Here is a 21,240-nt window from a genome sequence, read left to right as displayed (position 1 = left end):
GATGTTCTTTAAAAATATAAAATGCTTTTATGTATCTGTATTGATTATATCATTCTATTTAATTTTGAATATGATTTTGAGTTGTATGATACTTTTATATATTTAATTTTTACTACTATATATCATACTAAATCAAATATAAAAATTTTAATATAATATTAGGTTTTTCAACTTTTTAAAAAAAATCGTGAATTTTTGGTATATTAACTTCCCATAAACTACTATTATTATTATTATGTATCTTAATAAAACTTTAATATATGTATCTTGATAAAAATTTAATATAAATATTTTTAACATGTTCAAAGAAAAATAATTAAAAATTTTTTATCAAAATTTATTATCTAATAAGTGACAAAAAATTTGAATTTTTAAAAAATATTTATTTATTGTTTAAAAATTTGATAAACAAAATAATATATATGAAATATCAGTGAAAATAAAATAAAAATCAGAGAATATGCCGCATATGCACTAGGCCCAGAACTCTCTAGAACATAACCATTGTATATACCTTTCCGGAAAATATAAATAAATAATTTTGTGTTGTAGGTTGGAAATATATGTTTTTAATTTTTAAAAGATAGTGCGAAATAAACCTTTAAATAGCCTTCTTTTCTCATCTCCCCTTCTGAAACTCGTCGTGTTCCTTCCCCTCTCGTTGGAAAAGGTGAAATTAACGACCCTGAAAAACCCATCGAGAATCCCGTTTCTTGAATTTGAAATCTTGGAAGAGAATTAAAACACAAAGGGAAAATGTCGGTTGCCAGTAAGAGAAAATCTGATCAGCCAACCTTGGCTTCTGTCAAGATTGCCTGTGTTGGTTCTGGTATATTTTATGACTTCTTCTTTTCCTTTTTAATGAAATGACGTGACTCTTGTAGCAGTGTGTTCTGGTTTTATTTGGTTTTCGGCACCTGAACGCATATTGCTTAATTGGCTTCGCTGATTGAATTTGGTGTGTATTTCATGTATTCTTGAGTTGGGACTGTGTTTTTTGATGGGATTTCTTGAAGGTAAAGTTTGGGTCTAATAAAAAATGGGATAAAAATACTATATCATACTGTTGTAAATATGACATCATTAGGAGAACAGTAAACTTTTACTTGAAAAACTTCATCAAAATTATGCGTGAGTTTTTGTAAACAAAGACTGATTTTGGAAATGTTGAAAGTGTGCTTACTTTTTTATGTATGGAGTCGAAGCAAATTTCTATGATTGGTTCTTCTGCTTTATATAATTATTTATTTTCTCTCTTTGATATTAAATTTCGAATGTAACATGATTAAAATTCTCCAGAAATTGAAATTTTGATTTGAAATAGCCTTGGCGTAGGTTGACAGTCTTTCTAACGAGTATGGGAGTAAAGGATAAATTAGTTTATATAATTTCACTTATCTTTTTCTGCATTATGATATATCAAGTCTTGGCCCCTTTTTCAAGGATCATGGTCATTAGATCTGCACAGAGAATTACTATATATCATAATATTAGCGAAAATTGTATATAATATGAGTTTTTTAGTTGTGTTGGATGTCAAGCATGTTTGCCAGTAAGATAATCCATATTTTATTTATGTTGTACACTAAGTTGATCTTCCATGGCTATTTGGATTGAGTGTCATGTGCATTTGAAGTTAAAGACTATTCGCTGGCATTGCACGATTGCATAGACATGTATAGATTTCATCATTTGTTTCCTGACTATATCCTTTTTTTTAGCATCAAGTAAAGCTGTGAGAAAGATGCCGAAACGTGTCAATACACTTTTCGCCAAATACTCTAATAAATTTTCAGGCTTGATCGAGTGAGTGTTTATATTTCAATTTACAGTTTTCTACCATACAAACATACCTAAGGCATGCTATGAGTGCTGAAGATGTGACTGTCCCCTTTCTGTGGATAGAACTGTAACATACATCTATCACTTGCCCTTGTGGTTCAGTATGAAATAATGATCATGTTGTATTTATTTGAATCCTTTCGAGATATGTTGATTATAAGGAGAACAAGGCACAGTATGTTATTAAGTTCATTTACTTCGTTTTATAACATGGCTATATAATCAATTCAAGAAGAGTACAAGGAAATTATGGTAAGAACACTAAAGGATGCCTATCATTTTGAGCTCCATGGTTAATAGTAGTACTTGATTGCACAAGGCAGGATGAACTACCGAGAATTTGATTGACACTTTGTAGAGGAGGAGCTCCACAGTGGACAAATTTTCACATCATGTGCTCCATTCATTGAGTGACACCTCGGCGACGTATGGTTGCAAGTGCTAGCAAGTCCAGATTTCTGCAAGATCATTTGCAAGCTGGGATTGCAAAATGTCTTTTTTCCATCTCGAGGGCGAATGTTAATTTTTTGTTCTTCAGATAGGAATTAAACTGAAAGACAAAATTAATTTTATGAAAGTCTTCCAGAACAATTAAGAGAATCACATACCAATTTACAGACTTTTGGCAGCTACAGAGAGACAACTCCAAAAAACTGGGTATGCAGTTCCGATAAGAGAGAGAAAATATAACAAAGAAAAGATGTCCGCTATCATATCAGACAATACCCATAATAAAAGGGCCGCTTTTCTTGTAACAAATCTATTCCATATTGGTAAATCTCAATGTAGTTTCCAACAAAAATGTTTATTTGAAAGGAAATCTTATTGGTTTAATACTAAGTCCATCTTTATCTTACATTTTTAGATTAAAACCGTAGGGCTATGCGCATCAGCTTAGTGCTCACATTTGTAAATAAATGTCATTTAGTCGAGTACAAGCTTTTTGGTGGTTTGCTTTCCAGAGTATTATATAGATGCCGTTCCAATAATTTTTCCATATAACCTATGCTTAATGCTATGTATTCCAAAACTTAAAAAAGTTGTTTTATCTGTTTATCTGATTACAACAGTCAGATCAGGATATGTGATATTGTCAAATGAATGAAAATCTCATGCCTTTAATTTTGTTGACAGCCCAGAAGGGATAGAAAAATTATGTTCAGATTTAAAAGTGGATCATACTGATGTCAGGGTTTTGATGTTTGCTTGGTAAGTTTCATGGTTGCTGAAAGATCTCAGCACATAACTATCAGTACCAGAATGTACCATATGTTTGCTGTGGACCTGATCACTCTCATATTTACCTTTTTAAGGAAATTGAAAGCTGAAATGCAAGGATACTTTACACTAGTAAGTGATTCTTCTTTTTAACCCTTCATGTGTTATCTATTATGTTCTTATCTTGGAATGCCGTTCTAATATATGTGCACCTTTTCATTCATTCGTCTTATGTGTCAACATGTATTGTGTTGATAAGTTGTGTTTTTGTGCTCTTATTCTTGTGGAATGGTAATATGTTGGTTTGTATCTTACAAAGCATGCAGTAAGCCAGTAGGATGTGTTATTATCTTCTTGAGTACACAAGTCTTCTTCCTGTGCAATGGTGTGTGTATTTTACAAAGTAGTTAGTTGTTAGTTTTACTCTGTTTCTCTTTCCATTTTTCATGACTGAATTGCGTATCTTGTTTAACAGGTAAATTTATAGGCAATGATGACTTTGTTTCATCAGTTCCCAATTTATCTAGCCACTTAATTAGTTGAAAGAAAAGTTATAAATATATGAAGATGAAATGATGAATATTTATATTTTATACACAATCCAGAATCAGATGTTCAAATATCTATCCTTTCTCACTTGCGGCGGTAATAATAAAATCTTCAAGGTGATAAATGTTGTAGAACGAGATTATCTATAAGATTAACTTAAATATATTTAGTTGCATACCCGTGTCACAAGATGCTGTGGTTTTCGTTTGTAAATATCTCTTTTTATGTTGTTATTTACGTTACCAGACAATTTGTGTATTTTTCAACTTCATTCGTCTCCCATACTTATCAGGATGAGTGGCAAAGTGGTTTGATGGCTCTTCAAGTTAACAGTTTCAATAAATTGAAGACAGCACTATCACAACTGGAGAAAGAGGTAATTTCTGTTGGCATAAGTTCCGTGTTCATTTTCTGCCCCTGTGAAATCTGACCTAACTATCCTAATTTTGTTTATGTTCAGGTCTTGATGCCAGAAAATTTTGAGGATTTCTATATTTTTGCATTTCGTTACCACCTTACTGGTAAGCATTGGATTTGGCAGGACCTCCCTGCACATTTCAAGCAGTTGCAGAGTTTTTCTACAGTGAACTTTCTCATGTTCTGCGATTCTAAATAGTCCCTCTTTTTAATTTTGGTGGTTCTACTTTCTCAGACGAACAGAAGAAATTTTTGGACATGGAGACCATTTGCATATTACTAGATCTAATTCTAAAGTCTCAATATCAGCTACAAGTTACTCTCTTCATTGAATTTCTTAAGGTGAGTGTGCACTTATCATATCATTATGGTTTTAATTTACCTTATTGGTTTTTATAGAAAGAGGATGACACACACGATCTGACTCAAACCCAAGACCTGGGATCTAGAAAACCAACAGCTCTACTATTGGGATATTTTGTTGACCACAATTTTCCTTTTTTCCCTTCGAAACAAGAACGAGTTACCTCATTAGTTGCTTTATGATCTGTTTTTCCCCTCCCTTGCCTGTTTGGTTTCATCAAACTTGTAGTTTGCGCTTATTTATTTCTCAAATTTATTTGAATGTTAGACCCAGAAAGATTACAAGATGATGAACATGGACCAATGGATAGGCTTTTATCGATTTTGCAAAGAGGTAATTCTCTCCTCTGTTATGACTTGATTTTCATTGCATCCTTCAGTTTTTATTTTATATTATATTTACACGATGTATCTACTTTCGTAGATAAGCTTTCCTGTCCTTCAGAATTACGATTCTGGTGATGCTTGGCCTCTAATTCTTGATAATTTTGTTGAATGGTTGAGAGAAAGTGGATTTCATGCAATCCCTTTGCAAGGTATCCTCAGAACCCTTTTCTAGTCCAGTTAAAAAACCATTAACTTTTACTGCCTTTATTAGCAGTCCCTTGAATCAACGTTTGCAGATTTATAGATCATAACGCTGAGCGTCGATACTTACCATGGAGCCTAGCTGCTGGCCATTTTTACAGTTTTTTACTAAGATGATGTCATTGCAACTCTTTACGAGTCCCAGTTTTACAAATTCTTTTGTAAATGAGAAGAGTGTCTTTACTGATCCATCTCTCAGAAACACGAACAAGTCGAAACACAAATTTACGGTCCGAGTCATTTGCTATTGTCAATTGAAATTTGTCTCATTAATTGTTATTTTGACTCTTTCTTAACTGAAAGGGTAGGAAATGATGCATGTTTTACCGTGGTGAGTAATAAGAAAACTATTGCTCCCGAGTCCCAGCACTCTAAATATCATTTTTGGAAAGTAAAAAATTCAATTTGAAAAATTATCGAAAACATCAATAAATCTTGACCATTTTACAAACTTCTCATTGGTCAAAATTGCAAGACAAATTGATCATATATATATATATATATGTATATATATATATATATACCATTTTCAGACTTGAAAACTTATTTTGTTACAAAGCCAATCCAAGTATGACTGAACAAAGTAAATAAACACAAACACAAACTTCCAACCATAATAAACAGAAATTGATACTGTAACCATCAATACTTTTCAAGTTTGGCGCGAGGAAACGCAAAGTTAAACCCATGAAGGATAATAAACACCTTTGATTGCTTGAATATGAGGTGAGAGCCATTAATAAATAATATTGTTTCATCATATGTGTGAGTTTTCTTGCTTATTGCCATTGTTCTCCAAATTATGTTCTTAATATCTATTGTTATTTCAAAATATTAGTAGTCAATTGAATAAGAAATATTTATGCCACATATGTACTTTTTGCTTGATGCATTTCTTTTTTATTTTTGATAATATAAGTTGGCAACAGTTTCCTCTTTATTATTTTCAGAAACTTATTTAAAAATTTGGTTACTCAACAAAATATACTTACTAAAAACCATCAACATTCGTAATATATAAAAAAAACATGGACAAAACAAAATTTAATAATATTACTCCTTCACTAATTNGCACATAAGTTAATATTAATATTTAGTGGTTACTTGGTTAAAATGAAGATGATTCAAAATAATATCTTCACCTTAAAAATTATGAAGAGTGTATGTACACATCATGATTTAATTTGTATAGCGACGATCACACTATCTATTACATAAAAATAATTTAAATTATATAAATGAGTATTAAAAAGTAATTGTGTTAATTTTTATAGCGTTGGTCACCATGTTATGCTGCAGCCAATCCATGCATGCTAGCTCTTGGATGACATAGACAACAGTAACACATACGCTGTAAACTGGAATTCATGCATCTCTTGTACGTGGCCAACTTTTATACCTAGGTACCATACTAGTCCGATAGAAAATGTCGAAATTTTCGAATATATAACTAACATATTGATTATATTGAAATTTTGTGATATATCGAGATGAAGAGTGAGAGATACGTGATGTTTTCTCTCATCCACGTCACCTAAGACGGTCCATTAATTGGTTGGAAAAAAGGTTCACTTTGAACAAGTAAAGTCTTTGGTGCATGGAAAATAAACCAAGTATTCATTTAATGGATATTCTTTTATAAAAACCAAATTTCTTCCTTCAAATTTAATATTGAATCGTCTCATTTCAAAATGTTTAATTACTGATAAATTTGTAAAAATTGTCTTTAGTGAAGAATTTTGACAAAGATGTCCTGTAATTTATTTATTATTAAATAAAACAATATGGCAGACGCCAAATGTGGACAGTTATTGGAATGTTAAAATTTTAAATTTACAAAATTCAGAAACTTCGAGCCTCTTGCCTGTATTCAATGAATTGGAATGTTGACATACGTCGGATGTAAATAACAAATTTTTCACTAATTAAATTAGCAAAACAAAAAATAGATCAACTTACAAATTAATTTTGATATGTTTAACAAATGAATGATACTTTTAGTAAATTATCTTTATTTCCTGCATAAATACACGCTTTATTTATATAATTTGGTAATTTCAAATATCAAGTGCACAAAAAAACAAAAGGATCGGTCATCAGTGGCTAAGAACTTTCCTTGGAATGGCATTAGTTCGATATTTTATCAAACAATCTAGTAATCTATTAAGATTGTAAATGAGCATAAAGGTATTTATCAAAGTAAAAACCATATATATATATGAAAAATTGCAATTTTGTTATTTACTTTTGTTCTGTTTATAATTTTGGTCTTCTGTGTTGTGAAAATTGAGTTTTAGTCATGTATATTTCAAATTTTTGTACATTTAGTCAATTTTTCATTATGAGTGTTGATATAACACTGCACACACGAGCATCATGTCAGAATCAAGTCAGAGTCATATCGGGATCACATCAGCGCATGTTCGAAAAAACGACCGAATTGAAAAAAATTAAAAAGATAATGATTATCTCAAAATTGTAAATAGATAAATATATAGGACTGAATATGATGCTAAAGGCCAGACAAATAGTTAAAAACAAAAAATTAAGGAGCTCGTATATTGCTAAAAAGAATTTAATTAAATATATAGATCGATTTCCCGAAAACCAATCCAAAAGCATTCAATTGCGTTTCAAAATTGAAAACGTTTGCTTATACATATATTAGTGAAGTTACCATAGGAGAAAATGTCAAACTTTGCATAAATTCAATTCATTAAAAACTTTAGTGCATGCACTACCTATCCTATTATTCCACCTAATCAAGATGGAAAATTATTTCATCATGGGTGTGGTCAAAAATGTCAGATTGATGTAACCCATAATAAACAAAGAACATATATACCTTGATCTATATCTATTATAAGTTATAGGAAAATTGCTATATTTAATTCTTTGCGATCATTCGAATTCAAACGAACAAAGGTATTCCAAGTTATATATATATATTGATGAATTTCATGGATATTTTACATATATATTAATAAATTTTTTATTAACTATAAATAGCAAGTATAGGATAGCCTAACTTTTTTTTTGTCTATACTTCTAATTCAAAGTCATGCCACGTGATATGTTATCTGCTGCAATTCGAGAATTTGTTACTATAAAAAGGTAGATGAATATCTTCATCTTTTCATGGCTGACTGAACGAAGATCTTCCTTATTTTCTCCGTCCTTTCTATCCTTCAACTGCGATTTTGTGCGGGACAAAATGCAGTGAATGGTGTGTACTGGTTCCAAGACAGTGGATTCGCAGCCTCAAACATCAACTCGTCTCTTTTCACGCACATATTCTGCGCATTTGCGGATCTTGATACCCAAACCAAAAAAGTCACCATTTCTTCCGCAAATAATGCTTCCTTCTACCAGTTCACAAGAACTGTACAACTCAAAAACCCTTCAGTCAAAACCCTTTTGTCCAGTGGTGGTGGAAGTGCTAACAAAACTGTCTTCTCTCAGATGGCTAGCCAGTCATCCTCGAGAAAATCTTTCATCGATTCTTCGATAAGATTAGCCAGATTCTATGGATTTTTCGGGCTTGATCTCGATTGGGAGTACCCGCAAACATCTTCGGACATGACTAATTTAGGTACTCTTTTAACAGAATGGCGCACCGCTGTCACGACCTAGGCCCAGAGCTCTGGGAAGCCACCCCTTTTGTTAACGGCAGCGTTTTACTACGCCGCGAGTTTGAACGGACTGAACTACCCCGTGAATTCGATAAACCAGAATCTTGATTGGGTCAACGCTATGGCGTATGACTTTTACGATCCTTCATGGTATAGATACACAAATTCACATTCTATGCTGTATGATTCAACCAGCCAAGTTAGTGGAAGCTATGGAATCAATTCTTGGATTCAGGCAGGTTTAAGTGCCAAGAAACTGGCACTTGGGATACCGTTTTACGGGTATGCTTGGCGTTTGGCCAATGCCAATAATCATGCATTGTTGGCACCATCAACTGGACCTGCCTGACCAGATAGCGGTGCGATGGGCTACAATCAAATCAGAAATTTCATATCGCAGAATAGTGGCACGGTGGTTGTCTACAATTCCACCATTGTGACGAATTACTGCTACTCGGGGACGACGTGGATCGGTTACGATGACACTCAATCGGTTGTTGCTAAAGTTTCGTATGCCAAGCAGAAAGGGTTGCTTGGTTACTTTGCATGGCATGTGGGAGTTGATAGCAACTGGGCTCTATCTAAACAAGGTTACAATCAAATTTGAGCTTCTTAATTATATTATTACATCTGCTAACGGTAAGAATTAAAAGGACCAGAAAAATACACTCACACACGCAAATATACACAGTTTTGATCAGCTCACCCACAGAAACATCCATCAATGAAGTGACTTTCAAGCTCTTGATCTTTTTGTTTATTGAATGTTGATGCAGCTAAACAATCATGGGGAGCATGAAGCTTATGGATACGAGTCGGCTGTCAATAATACAAGGAATGGAATAAATAGAATGATATGAGATACTTGTAAACGTACATGGTTCAGAACAAAAAGACTGTTAATTAAATCTGAGACATGGGGGTTCTGAAATCCTAAAAACTCAAATAGCCTACATTAATCTGAGGATGTCGATCGGTGACAATGATACTCAGTCGGTTTTAGCATCTGACAAAACAAAAACTCAATTGATGGCCCACTAAATAAAGTCAAAAGGTTCACCATAACTAGACTATAAAATGAAATAAATATTAACGGTCATAATATAATAAAACTAAAACATAAGACAAATATATTTGGAGATAAAAAAAAATGAGGAATTTCAAAACTTACATCCGACGCATTATTTTTGCTTTCTCCATTTTTTTCTCCTTATAAATGCAAATAATGATTCGAACTAAAGTTAAGAATACAAATATAATTTCATTCAATCATTGTACAAGTAATTGTGGGAAAATGATTTTTTTAGTCCACTATCTTATATAATTTTATGTTTTAGTCCAAAGTTAGGTTTTGTTCACTAACTTTAAATTTTCGACTATTTTAGTTCAATTTTTGACATATCATATGACAAATCAACAATTTTTGATGTCGACATTTATCGATGATATATTGACAATTGAAACAAAATAGTCAAAAATTTAAAATTAATGTACCAAAAATCAAACTTTGAAAATTTAGTGAGCAAACTTTCAAATTGAAAGATTTGACCAAAAAAAAAAAATTTCCTAATTATTAAAGCACATACCATTAGTGGGCATACTAGGATATCTCGTATCTGTCACTTCAGATTTGGTTATATTATTTGCAATCCTTAGAAGAGGAATCGTATTATTTATTTATTTTGTTATGTTGACTCGTTAATTGAATCACGTGTAGTATTTGACCAAGTAAAGCACGAATTTATGCTCATTATTTTAGATAGTGGGGTAAAAACAAATTTTACGCTCTTTTTAAAAGTTTACGAGACAAAACTGTCATCATAAAAAGTTCAAAAACTAAACTATTGGGACCAAAATAGTTATTTTCCGGTATATTTGTGAGTTTACCATGGTGACAAAGTTGTTCGAGCATGGAGCACGGTATGGTTGCATCGGGGAAAGGCCAATTAGAAACCATCTATTCTATTATATAATCTAAACATATTTCTCAAATTCAGAAATAACACAGACGGAAAACATTCTACATGACTATCGCCTGCAAGAACAAATTTTCTAATAAACAAAAACCTTGAACGTTTAGATTGAAAAAAACTACATAATCAAACAGCTGAGAGCTGTTACGGTGCAACTGCGCATAAATTTTGCCACCAAAATTCAGTCTTGGTGTTGGCAGCATAAGAAAGCTGGAGGAGCCATCTTCAGTTCTCTAATCGGCTTTCTTTTGTTTCTTTGCAGGTGGTTTTTGGTACATAATTATCTGACTTAAGATGGTGCCATTAGTCATAATGCCAATAATGGAGCCCAAAACCACTACAACAAATTCAAGAAGATCAAAGTCAGTTTAAAGGACTCCTAAAATGAGTAATTAAGATACAAAACCTCCATTTCAACTCGATTAACCAGGGACAAAAATGCAAATTCCAAGAACACAGAGAGCTGAAGTCTGCCTTATAAATCATCGATGGTAATCACGTGAGATTATGAGGAGTCATTATATTTTAATGTTTTCATAGGTTGCACTGCCAATATTAATTTCCAGCAAAAAAGAAGAAGTAATTTTACCACTTGTTGGCGCCTTTTCCTGAATGCTGGTGAAGACCCTTACTGGCAAAGAGAAATTAACAGCCATTAGACAATTACATACCTCCCATTAAATCTGAATTTTGCAAATACAACAAACTTACCCATCGAACCAGCAAAATTCATCAACGATGTCAAAAAGCTAAGCTCGCCCGTACTTTTGTTCTGCTCAAAACAGCAATAATAACTTGTTAGTACAATAAGGGGGAATCAGTATTATTTTCAATTTTATTACTAGAAAATTTTCATCCTGAACAATTGACGCAAATCACAACTTTTTGTGCAATTTTGAACATATCATTCACCCTTGCAAGACACCATATTTTATTTAAGTATCCTTGGAACTATATTGCAGAATGAAAATTTTAATCATGGAATGAGTATACGTGATGAGATCAAAATAGACATCTCATGGTTATTAAAATAGAAAGAAATAAGGTTGAATTAAATCCTTACTTTTAAGTTGGCCCAAATCTGTGGAATCCTTGCACAGAAAAATATTGCATGTTGAGAAGCCTGTGAAATTTGACTCACACAAATTAAACTTTCCATGCTCAAACTTCGTAAATATTACTGTTGCATAATATCAAGAGCAAAGAGCATAAATAGTAGACATTGCTGACTCACATATAGAGCCTCAAAAAGTATGGGATCAATTTGACCAGCTAAGATAGTTGGTGCAATAGCACAATATCCGCAGTTAAGTGGTCAAGGAAATGGAATTTACATTATCCGATCATACAAAAAAGTTCATTAAAAAGGAAACGGAGATTCTACAATATATAAAACGGCATTCAAAGGATACAGTAATGCCCTGATCCATGTCATGGTTCCTAGAGGTTGAGAAAAATAGTATATGATTGCTACCAGAATTATGCCTGCAAAGAACAGAAAAGAGAGCAATGAATATGAAATTTGTCAAATGTTTTTTTAAGCACCTAACAAGTTAAGTTTATCAAGCTTGATTTCAAGAATTATTCAATGTATATCAAGACCAACAAGGCTTTGGATTAACACTGTTATTGCAAGGACCGATGCATATTCAGATATACTTAACTTGCATCTGAAAAATAAAAGGATTAGTGGGCCTAGGGTTCCACGTTAATTCACATACATACAAAATGCACATTAGTTTTGAGGGGAAGGTGCGATATATTTGGAAAGAAGAAAAGATAGAAGCAGCGGCCACTTTTGGAAAAACTTTCAGCATAAAAATCAAAGAAAAAATCCAGGGAGGAGCAAGGAAGAGCGCAAGGGAAACAAAGAAGGATCAACAAAACAAAGATATTTCAAGAGTTTATCCTAATATTAAACTGTCTCTTAATTGTGTTTGGATTGCTGACGTTGATGTTTTGCTAAACATTGTTAAGACTTCATTTATTCGTCCCAGCTATGAACTAAGTTTAGTTTATCAAAATTAGGGGACCCTTTTTTAACCTATGATTAAATTATTATCTGGTTAATTTCCTAAATTTTCCGAGTGCATGTTTTATTGTTCTAACAATTTCAAAGATTGAGCCTTTGAATGATTATAATACTACCGAAAATTACATGTTTAGACTGAGATCGAAAGATGAAGTAAAATACATGTGTGATAGCTATAAATTATTTAATAGAAGACTAGCGATTTTCAAAGATGTTAAATGCAATATTAATTTGTTAAACAATTTAAAAATATTAAATTGTTGCAAACTATATAGGGGAATGATATAGCTCGAAAAGGTATATTAAATAACTAGCATAAAAGCACGTGCATCCGCACGTGAGCTCATATTCTAAATAACTAAAAATTAAATTAATAATAAAAATATTTTTTACTCTTTGCATATTGATCATCCAATACATCAAACAACATTTCGTTCGGGAAAAAATAAATCAAAACAAATTATAAGAATTTGGAATAATGATTTGTCAAATTAAGTACTAAATTGAACTAACATAACAATACAAATACAATGATATGAAATGATTTGAATTGATTAAGCAATATAAAAGTGTAAATAGAATTATATGAATGTATTTTAATTAATTACGCAATATAAGAGTGGAAGAAAATATTTTAGTATATGATNTTAGAAAATCCCATCACCTCATAAATATATGGAAATTCGACCAAAATTAACCGGAATCTTGATCCTGCCATCTTAATTGTATAGTGTGGAAATTCAGTTATTTTAATTTTATTTTAGTCATAGGTTAATATAGTTTAAATAATTTTAATTGGTACTACTAGTTAGTCTTGTAAAACAACAACTCTCTCTTCACCATTATATTAAAACTTGACGTTATGCGCTTGTGGTTTGAATCTTGCATTTGTATTTAATTGGTGCATTTATATTTATGTTAGTATGGACTATGGGGTTTAAAAGAAGTACAATCGGAGTGCTTAGAATATACACTTGATAATAACCTTTTTGATATCAAGCTCGAGGCTAGTTTCTCAAGCATATTGTAACAGAATTAAAATCCTAATATAAGTGTATATATTGTGTTCTCAATACTAGCCATCGAAGCACACGCGCTAGTATTTATATATATATAATAATATACTTTTATCATATTTTTTTAATTATATATAATAATTAATTTAAAAACATAAGTAGCAATTCGAATTTTGATTGAAAAGTAAGAGAAGTGAGCGCAGCAATGGCCCACAATTCATGAGTGAATTACGTTAAAGTAATATTTAGTACGTGGTATGGGGTGGTATGAGATGATTAAAGGATCTAAATATGTAATAAGGAGTGATAAAAAAATTGATAGATATAGGTAATTTATGTATGTGATTAATTATATTATATTTGCCTATTGGTGTATATGTTTAATGTGAGTTGAGCTATTAATTCTTTATAAATTTTGATCGGGCTTATAATATAATAGTAAAGCTTTTTGCTAAGCAGTAACACAAAAAACAAATAATTCTATATCACGTGATATCAGAAATGGTGGAAAACTTGAAAGCTGGAACCTTATTAAACATACCTTGGAGCAAAAGGAATGCCAGCTCCCCATATGCTGAAAAGGGGAGCCCTTTGTGAAGACAATAAGCTAAAGCAATGGTATAACCAACTACTTCAAGTTCGAAAGACAAAATACTTAGGCCCCGCACACTACTATTTTTCAATATTTTCAGTATCTGAAAAAGAGCAGCAACAAATGGTATTGAACAGCTAAATCACAAGTTTCAAGATAAAATGATTAAACTGACTTGACAATTAAACATGTACACATTTAAAGCTCTTTTCACTGTGTTACAGGCACGTAAAGGGGGGGAAATAAAATGCTAAACATTTTAGGCAGCCAACACACTCCACAAATACTAAACACTTCCTCTTCTTGATTGTTCTTATGTAGTCTACAATGCTTTGATTTTAATCTTAACCCACAACTAGTGGCACCAATCTTAAAGTTTGCATGTGGAATAAGCACATTACGCAAGTCATTATCAGGTATGCTGAAATCTACAACTTGTTCCTATTCAATATTTCCCAGTTTATCACTGCTATATGTAACAGAAAGACTGGAATGTGATGCTTTCATTGGATCAAGGAAATCTAAAAACACATATATATAAAGATTCTAAAGTCAGATTAGATTTTCATGTCTCTTAATTTTACATCAGCTTCCATAACTATGCAAAGATTTATAATAATTGAAGCATGATCACAAATTCAAGCCCCGTAATTGTTCCACAGGTCAAAATATTTTATACAAATCTATGGACGCAATTAACTGATCCCACTTGGATATCATGAATAAACTGTGAACAATAAACTTGAGAACATCAATTTACTCGAGTGATATCATACAATTATGTTGAATCACAGGACATATTCAGATTAAAGAAGTGAAAGTGTGAAAAGTTTATCCTATGAATGAATTGAAGAGTGGAATAATTTAAAATTGAGATTCAGCTTATCCATTTCCCAGCATATTCAAGGTTTCTAACAGATCCTTCATAATCCATATCAATGCAGACTAGACCAGAGAGCTTTTTCAAGATTTTAATGGAGAACCAAAAAACATCTAAAGAAACTATTATCACCCACATATAAATTTGTGCATTTATTTTTCCCCAAGTAATTTTTATCTTTCAGGCTAAACAACTACAGTGAAAGATTCTAATTTGATAATCATTTCTATGAGCATGGAATATTTTGACGAATTATGATATCCCACTTTCAATTTGGCAATTATGTTCGATTCATTACGGATTTTGAATTACTCCAATATGAGGTGAATTTATAATACATCATCCCTATGATTGACAAAATTACTATAAATGATTGGTGAAGGTTTTGAAAGTCACATGGCCCAAAAAGTATCCAAACAATTACGATAGATCTAAAACATGATAATGAAATTCTTTAATCTCGTTAAACCCAGAATTTGATAATGTTTCAATTAAGAGAACCGTACATCTCAAAGCAACACAAATCATCCAAACTAAAATTGATAACCATGTGGAAAAGAAAACAATGATCTCAAGTCCCAATCCACACAGAACACGCGATTTTCATGTCCTGAGATTGTATAGAAAATATACAAGTTCATAGGATCCGTCAAATGAAACCTAATGCAAAATCAAGCAGACAAAGAACATTTCAAGACATTTGAAGCAAATAAAAAAAAATCTAAATTCAAATAGCAAATAACCCAATTCCTAAATGATGTACCTAACTCACACATTGGGTTCTATAGCAAATTCGAATTACTTTTCGCAATACAAGGCAAAAGGGTAAATTTATCCATTCTATTTTAAGCATAAGTCCTTTAAAAATTCGAATTACTGTAACTTCAGCAAAAAAACCTTCCCCACCCTCTCGTGTCCCCCCATCCAAGATACTAAAATCTGGTGCACCGAGTTCACAATAAGGCGCCAAAAATCAGAACTCTCATCATTTTTTTGCCCAAAAACCTCAAGAATGAAGTGCAGCAAACATGGATCTACAACTATAATCCCGCCAAGTCCAATCAATACAACAATCAATGCACGAGAAACAACCTTAACTACACTAATAGATTCGTTTTATCGATGCAAATGTAAAGTAAATAAACTGAGTAATCACCTGTGGTAATTTGACAGTGGTAGACGCAGCGACGATGCAGTAACCCAATAGCTTTGATATCAGCGGAAGCAAGCAATCCTTTTCAGGGAACTCGCCATTGCTTAGCGATCCCAATGCGCAGCCAAAGTCCATCCCAATAAATTTCATCTCCACCATTTTGCTTCGGGATCCCGGTTGCAGACTGGACCTGCGTGTGGCGGATCTGGTGCCCGCTGGGTGGAGCTGTGGTGGCCGGTTTCGGTCCTTGTGAGGTGGGCTTCGCTCGGAAGTCAATAGTTATTTTACACTCCCTCCTTTTTTATTATTATCTTTATTTTATTTATTATCACGAAAACTCCTTAAGTGTCAATTTTGGAAGGAAATTTCCGATCGATCCAATCTAATTTCATTGTAAAAATAATATTATTTTTACTCAAATTATAAAAAAATATTATATATCAAGTTCATCACATAACAACTCTAAAATTATGTGTAAGTTATGTGTGTTTGACTTAAAATAACTTTGGAATGAGTCACCTCATGAAAAATTTCGTGTGAAAATTGACATAACTAAATGACATAAAAAATTGGGAATATAGCACATGTACTTAGAAGAGGAAAAAAATAAATAGATATTAGCATTTATTTTAGGTCCCTTGTGAGACGGTCTCACGAATCTTTATCTGTAAGACGGGTCAATCCTACCGATATTCACAATAAAAAATAATACTCTTAATACAAAAAGTAATACTTTTTTATGGATGACCTAAATAAAAGATCCGTCTCACAAAATACGACCCGTTAGACTGTCTCACACAAATTTTTGCTAAACCTTAAGAAGAAACCGATTGAGGTTGATTCCAATAATGTTGTACTTGGATTTGATTTTAAAGTGTGAATTTATGAATTTGATTTGAAAGAAGATTTAGAATAATTAATTTTTTAAAAAACATTTATATTGAAAATATTTGAAATTCATCACTTATCATTGAAAACCAAAAATTTACTTATTAAATAGGCTCGACGATGGTGAACCATATATCCATGCGATTCGATGCCTTCAAAATTCAAAACCAGAATCAAAATCCCAACTTCTCACCTCTCTTTTACGATTTCACTCGTGCATGATACTAACAAATTGGAACGCCACCAAAGCAAATGGTCGATTAACAGAAATTACAAATACACCAAGAATCCAAAATCACAGAACATCCATGCACAAGCAACTAGTATCAACAAGTAAACCTCACAAAACACACTCAAAACACCATAACATACAAATTAAATGTTTCCTATTATTCATTTCCCGAAGATGGATTTAAGCCACCATATCCCTTTGGTGTCTTTCGGGCCCTCACTCTCAGGTGGAGTTTCAGAATGTGTTGTTTTGTGCAGTTTGGAAACATCATATCCTTCTTCTTTGGCCTTCTCCACCAGTTGGTTATATGTTTCTTCGTCAAGAGAAGATTGCCTACAAAGAATCTGCCAACACCCAACAAGCAAAACATAACAAGAAACTCGAGACTCGTAGCAAAGCCACAGGTTGTGAACATATATCTTATTGAAATTATGATTCGATGAATTAAGAAGATTGGTGGCTGCCCGGTATAACGGAAAGTGAATTGCCTTGAACATCATACTTTAAAAAGTCGAGGCTTGCTACCCAAGCGTAGCCAAAGCACTTAGCCACTTGCTACTCACATGATTTCACCCCCTAAATTTCTTGAATCTTAACCCCTTCACATAAAAGAGTCCAAGACCGATCATTATAGCAGAGGTTTGAAACCAAAAAATGTGTACGAGCAATCTAAAAACTATATACTGTTTTTTCTCAAGATGAGAAGCGAGCATTGATTGATCTTGCGTTTGCATTTGGTGTTGAAATAAGAGACAAAAGGAATTCCACAAGAACTGGAACTCCGTTCGAAACACATCAGCATTTCTTTAAAAAAGCATGCTTTAAATAGGTATTTAAATACAGATTGTTCCGTTAAAATGCCTAAAAGAACACTTGATTTAAAAGCACAAAAACTCATCAAACATGAGAATTGCTTCTTAAAAGCCACGATGGATCCAAACTAACCTTAATAAAGACATAAAAATACCATGAATCCACAAGTCACATCAAACAACACAAAAACCACGTATAGAAAAAGCAAGATTTCCAGAAACATACCCAAAGATACTTCCTGCTGCGCTGCCCAACCAAAGCATACTGATAATCCTCATCAATGTACAAAACCCAATAATCCCCAGTAACGGGAATTATAGGAAAGAAAGGGGGCACGTAGAACTTAACTTTCAGCTTCGCCTCGTCGCTCTTCGGATCAACTTTCCAAGCCGTCCCTTCAATATAACCCCTTTTCCCACCCGTCCATGTCTCGTTCAAAACATGCACAGTCTCATCTGGATTCAAAGTGTAAGTAGCCCTCGTGTCCACGCCGTTTTTGGGCTGAAAAGCCGAGCGAAATGAAGCTATTTCGTACCATCTTCCCATGTATCTCTCTACGTTCAAACCCTTCACCACCTCCATTTCTTTGTTTCCCATTAAATTAAACGAGAATGCGTTGCTTGTGTCGTGGACTTGGAAGGTATTCTTGATAAGGTTGTGTTGGATTGCGGGTTAAGCCAAAACGAGCGTATGTATTATATAGGATGGTTTTGGAAACGTGGAGAAAGCACAACCTTAGACGTGTAATGTGAAAGACTCTAGAAATGGCCGGGATGGAGACGTCGCTTAATCCATTTGGTTTTGGGCAGAAATAGATGCAAAAAAGGATTTTGTGATTCCAACATATGATCCTCAATCATACCGTAATAACACCTAAATCATCCTGAACTAAATAAAGAAGTTTCACATACGTCTAAGTACTCGATTTCAATTCAGCTCCAGTTAAGTTTTTGATCTATCAGAATAACACAAGGGATAACTCACACATCAAATTACAAGTAAAACAATATCATACAAGCCATTAAGATTTAATTTAAAAACTAACAAATATGATGCAATTGAATAACACAAACATAAGCAGTTGCATTTTATTTCAGTCAACTGTTTTCCCAAACAATTGATAATTCAAAAGCAAAAAATATTAATCTCAGTTGTACGTTTAACAAATTAGAGGGGTTAAACAATTACAATTTTGATATCTAATTCAACAATAAATCATACAAATCAAAATTAGTTGATCAATCTTGCAATCAAACGAATAATCAATAATCGCGAAAAAACAGTTGATAAGTTAATTTGAGAAATTATCGCATATGATTAAAAACAACATGGAAATTAGAACGTTGAGAGTGGAGAATAATTAATTGAGGTAAGCCAACAAGTGATTCTCAAATAATCATAGTTGAATAATTTATTTTCTATTTAATCTATATAATATTTTTTGTCATGATATTTATTATATTCATATGATCAAAATGACCGACGTTCAAAACGATTAGAAAGAAAATTCAATTTGATACAAATATATGTAAGTGTTTCATGGCTGCATCTCCTACGAATAACAAGTCAGCATCGTTGCTAACTCATGCAGTGAATCTGAGAAGACGATCCCAACTGCCGTTTGCATCAGATTGTTTACGGTGGAATGGCAGCAGCATCATATGCACCAATCGAAATGGAACGGATCTTGCACACTTGGTTAGGAAAATAAGGGATTTGTTGTATTCGTTACTTCAAAATATTCAATTTCCTCTTCGATTTGCTTACAGAATTCCATGTCCTTCGAGGATATTTCATCTTGTAATGTAGGTTACTAGCACTTACGTGACAAAAGTTTAAACCAGACAACTGAAAAAGAAATATATGGGAAATATGGAAATCATGTTAATAATGTTGAAATAATCAGAAAATGACATGAAAATTTCAAGGGCCTCTTCATTCCGCGGGAAATTTAATCAAATTTGCTCTGGGATTGGCAGACAAAACCTGCTATCTAACATTCCATACTTCTTAACAGCATTTCCCAAGTCTCAATAAGTCCATCAATCATATGTTTCAATCAAACTCGGGGAACATAAATTGTAAAAAGGAGGCAACAAATTCATGAATTAAAATTATCTCAATGGCACACCAAACAAATGAAGTTAGCAGTATCCATCACAGCAAACAGCACAGTGCTAAAAAAAAGGCCTAAAAATCAAACATTTCTTTGCTAAAGCAATAACTGAATCAATATATACAATACAGCATCGTGCGCTTTCTCATCAGTTCCGACCGAGTGGCAATGATCTGCAGCTATAAGTCTCCTTGAAATTTGACTTCTTAGATGAAGTGAAGATCGATTCATACACCGCCTTGGTTGCATTTGTCGGTATCTTATCCGTTGCCTTGAACTTCTTAGACAGCCCATTGCCATCACCTTTTACTAACTCAATCCTATGTTTTTTCCCATTGTCAGTCGATTTCCCCGGCTTCTCCTCGTTCACATTGCTCATCTTCTTTGATTTCTTGCCATTATCCTTTTTTGCTTTCTCCTCCTTCAGCTTCTCCCACAAAGCTGTTACCTCATCTTCGCTCCCACTGATGACTGATTTATCATTTTCTGTAAACTCTTTCTGACAAACCAAACAACCCGACGGCTTCACCTCCTTCAAACTCTTTGCGCTCAAAACATGCCCGCTACTTTCTATGGCACAAAACTTGTATTTCCTGTTGAATTCTAGGCCTCAAAATCGTTCCGATTTTGGTTTCACAGTTCCTCGAAACGCACACTAGCTATTTGACTTGCGCGTTGTGTCATGTGTGGACATAATTGTTGTGTTTTAACAATTTTTTGTTATAAAATTTAAATTTGAATAATTGATAACATAAGTATATGAAGATAAGAGAATTTATATTTGAATAAGCTGGGGATAAATTTGAAAGTAGAGAGAAAGGGGGATAACACTCTCTCAAGAATTAAAATACCTCGTAAATAGATATATGCTAACCATCTAAGTACATGTATTACATATATATAACATAATATATGCATATTTATGTATGATATATA

General features: G+C 32.9%; 3 protein-coding genes, 1 long non-coding RNA gene and 1 pseudogene across 4 annotated transcripts; 2 read left to right on the top strand and 3 right to left on the bottom strand.

Moving 5' to 3' along the window:
* Positions 1-592: 592 nt before the first annotated feature.
* LOC140971325 (uncharacterized) lies at positions 593-5,311 on the top strand. Its single transcript, XM_073433540.1, has 10 exons — positions 593-829; positions 1,722-1,806; positions 2,977-3,051; positions 3,156-3,192; positions 3,902-3,985; positions 4,070-4,130; positions 4,262-4,368; positions 4,658-4,723; positions 4,814-4,925; positions 5,013-5,311. Exons 1-10 carry the CDS (start codon positions 757-759, stop codon positions 5,018-5,020), a joined length of 708 nt encoding a protein of 235 aa, XP_073289641.1. The 5' UTR covers positions 593-756; the 3' UTR covers positions 5,021-5,311.
* A 2,804-nt stretch (positions 5,312-8,115) lies between these two features.
* LOC140961204 (class V chitinase-like) lies at positions 8,116-9,522 on the top strand (annotated as a pseudogene).
* Positions 9,523-10,601: 1,079 nt separating this feature from the next.
* LOC140971324 (mannose-P-dolichol utilization defect 1 protein homolog 2-like) lies at positions 10,602-16,567 on the bottom strand. Its single transcript, XM_073433539.1, has 8 exons — positions 16,259-16,567; positions 14,172-14,325; positions 11,995-12,067; positions 11,817-11,883; positions 11,646-11,705; positions 11,294-11,354; positions 11,172-11,213; positions 10,602-10,919 (listed from the first exon to the last, which is right to left on the bottom strand). Exons 1-8 carry the CDS (start codon positions 16,412-16,414, stop codon positions 10,816-10,818), a joined length of 717 nt encoding a protein of 238 aa, XP_073289640.1. The 5' UTR covers positions 16,415-16,567; the 3' UTR covers positions 10,602-10,815.
* Positions 16,568-17,225: 658 nt separating this feature from the next.
* LOC140971323 (temperature-induced lipocalin-1-like) lies at positions 17,226-18,885 on the bottom strand. Its single transcript, XM_073433538.1, has 2 exons — positions 18,414-18,885; positions 17,226-17,719 (listed from the first exon to the last, which is right to left on the bottom strand). Exons 1-2 carry the CDS (start codon positions 18,783-18,785, stop codon positions 17,537-17,539), a joined length of 555 nt encoding a protein of 184 aa, XP_073289639.1. The 5' UTR covers positions 18,786-18,885; the 3' UTR covers positions 17,226-17,536.
* A 1,382-nt stretch (positions 18,886-20,267) lies between these two features.
* LOC140961198 (uncharacterized) lies at positions 20,268-21,210 on the bottom strand. The gene is made up of 2 exons (XR_012172305.1): positions 20,414-21,210; positions 20,268-20,378 (listed from the first exon to the last, which is right to left on the bottom strand). It is a non-coding gene; the product is annotated as an uncharacterized lncRNA (long non-coding RNA).
* Between the last annotated feature and the right edge of the window lie 30 nt (positions 21,211-21,240).

The sequence above is a fragment of the Primulina huaijiensis genome, chromosome 2 (genome assembly GCF_012295235.1).
Source record: "Primulina huaijiensis isolate GDHJ02 chromosome 2, ASM1229523v2, whole genome shotgun sequence".
NCBI lineage: Eukaryota > Viridiplantae > Streptophyta > Magnoliopsida > Lamiales > Gesneriaceae > Primulina > Primulina huaijiensis.
Note: the sequence above shows the minus strand (reverse complement) of the source record. Positions and strands in the feature narration are given on the sequence as shown.

Coding starts and splice junctions, on each gene's coding strand:
- LOC140971325 (XM_073433540.1), top strand. CDS start 757: ATGTCGGTTGCCAGTAAGAGAAAATCTGATCAGCCAACCTTGGCTTCT. Junction 830..1,721: donor GATTGCCTGTGTTGGTTCTG/GTATATTTTATG, acceptor CCTTTTTTTTAG/CATCAAGTAAAGCTGTGAGA. Junction 3,193..3,901: donor TGCAAGGATACTTTACACTA/GTAAGTGATTCT, acceptor CATACTTATCAG/GATGAGTGGCAAAGTGGTTT.
- LOC140971324 (XM_073433539.1), bottom strand. CDS start 16,414: ATGGTGGAGATGAAATTTATTGGGATGGACTTTGGCTGCGCATTGGGA. Junction 11,884..11,994: donor ACATGGATCAGGGCATTACT/GTATCCTTTGAA, acceptor ACTTAACTGCGG/ATATTGTGCTATTGCACCAA. Junction 11,214..11,293: donor GAATTTTGCTGGTTCGATGG/GTAAGTTTGTTG, acceptor TCTCTTTGCCAG/TAAGGGTCTTCACCAGCATT.
- LOC140971323 (XM_073433538.1), bottom strand. CDS start 18,785: ATGGGAAACAAAGAAATGGAGGTGGTGAAGGGTTTGAACGTAGAGAGA. Junction 17,720..18,413: donor GCAGCAGGAAGTATCTTTGG/GTATGTTTCTGG, acceptor GGGTGTTGGCAG/ATTCTTTGTAGGCAATCTTC.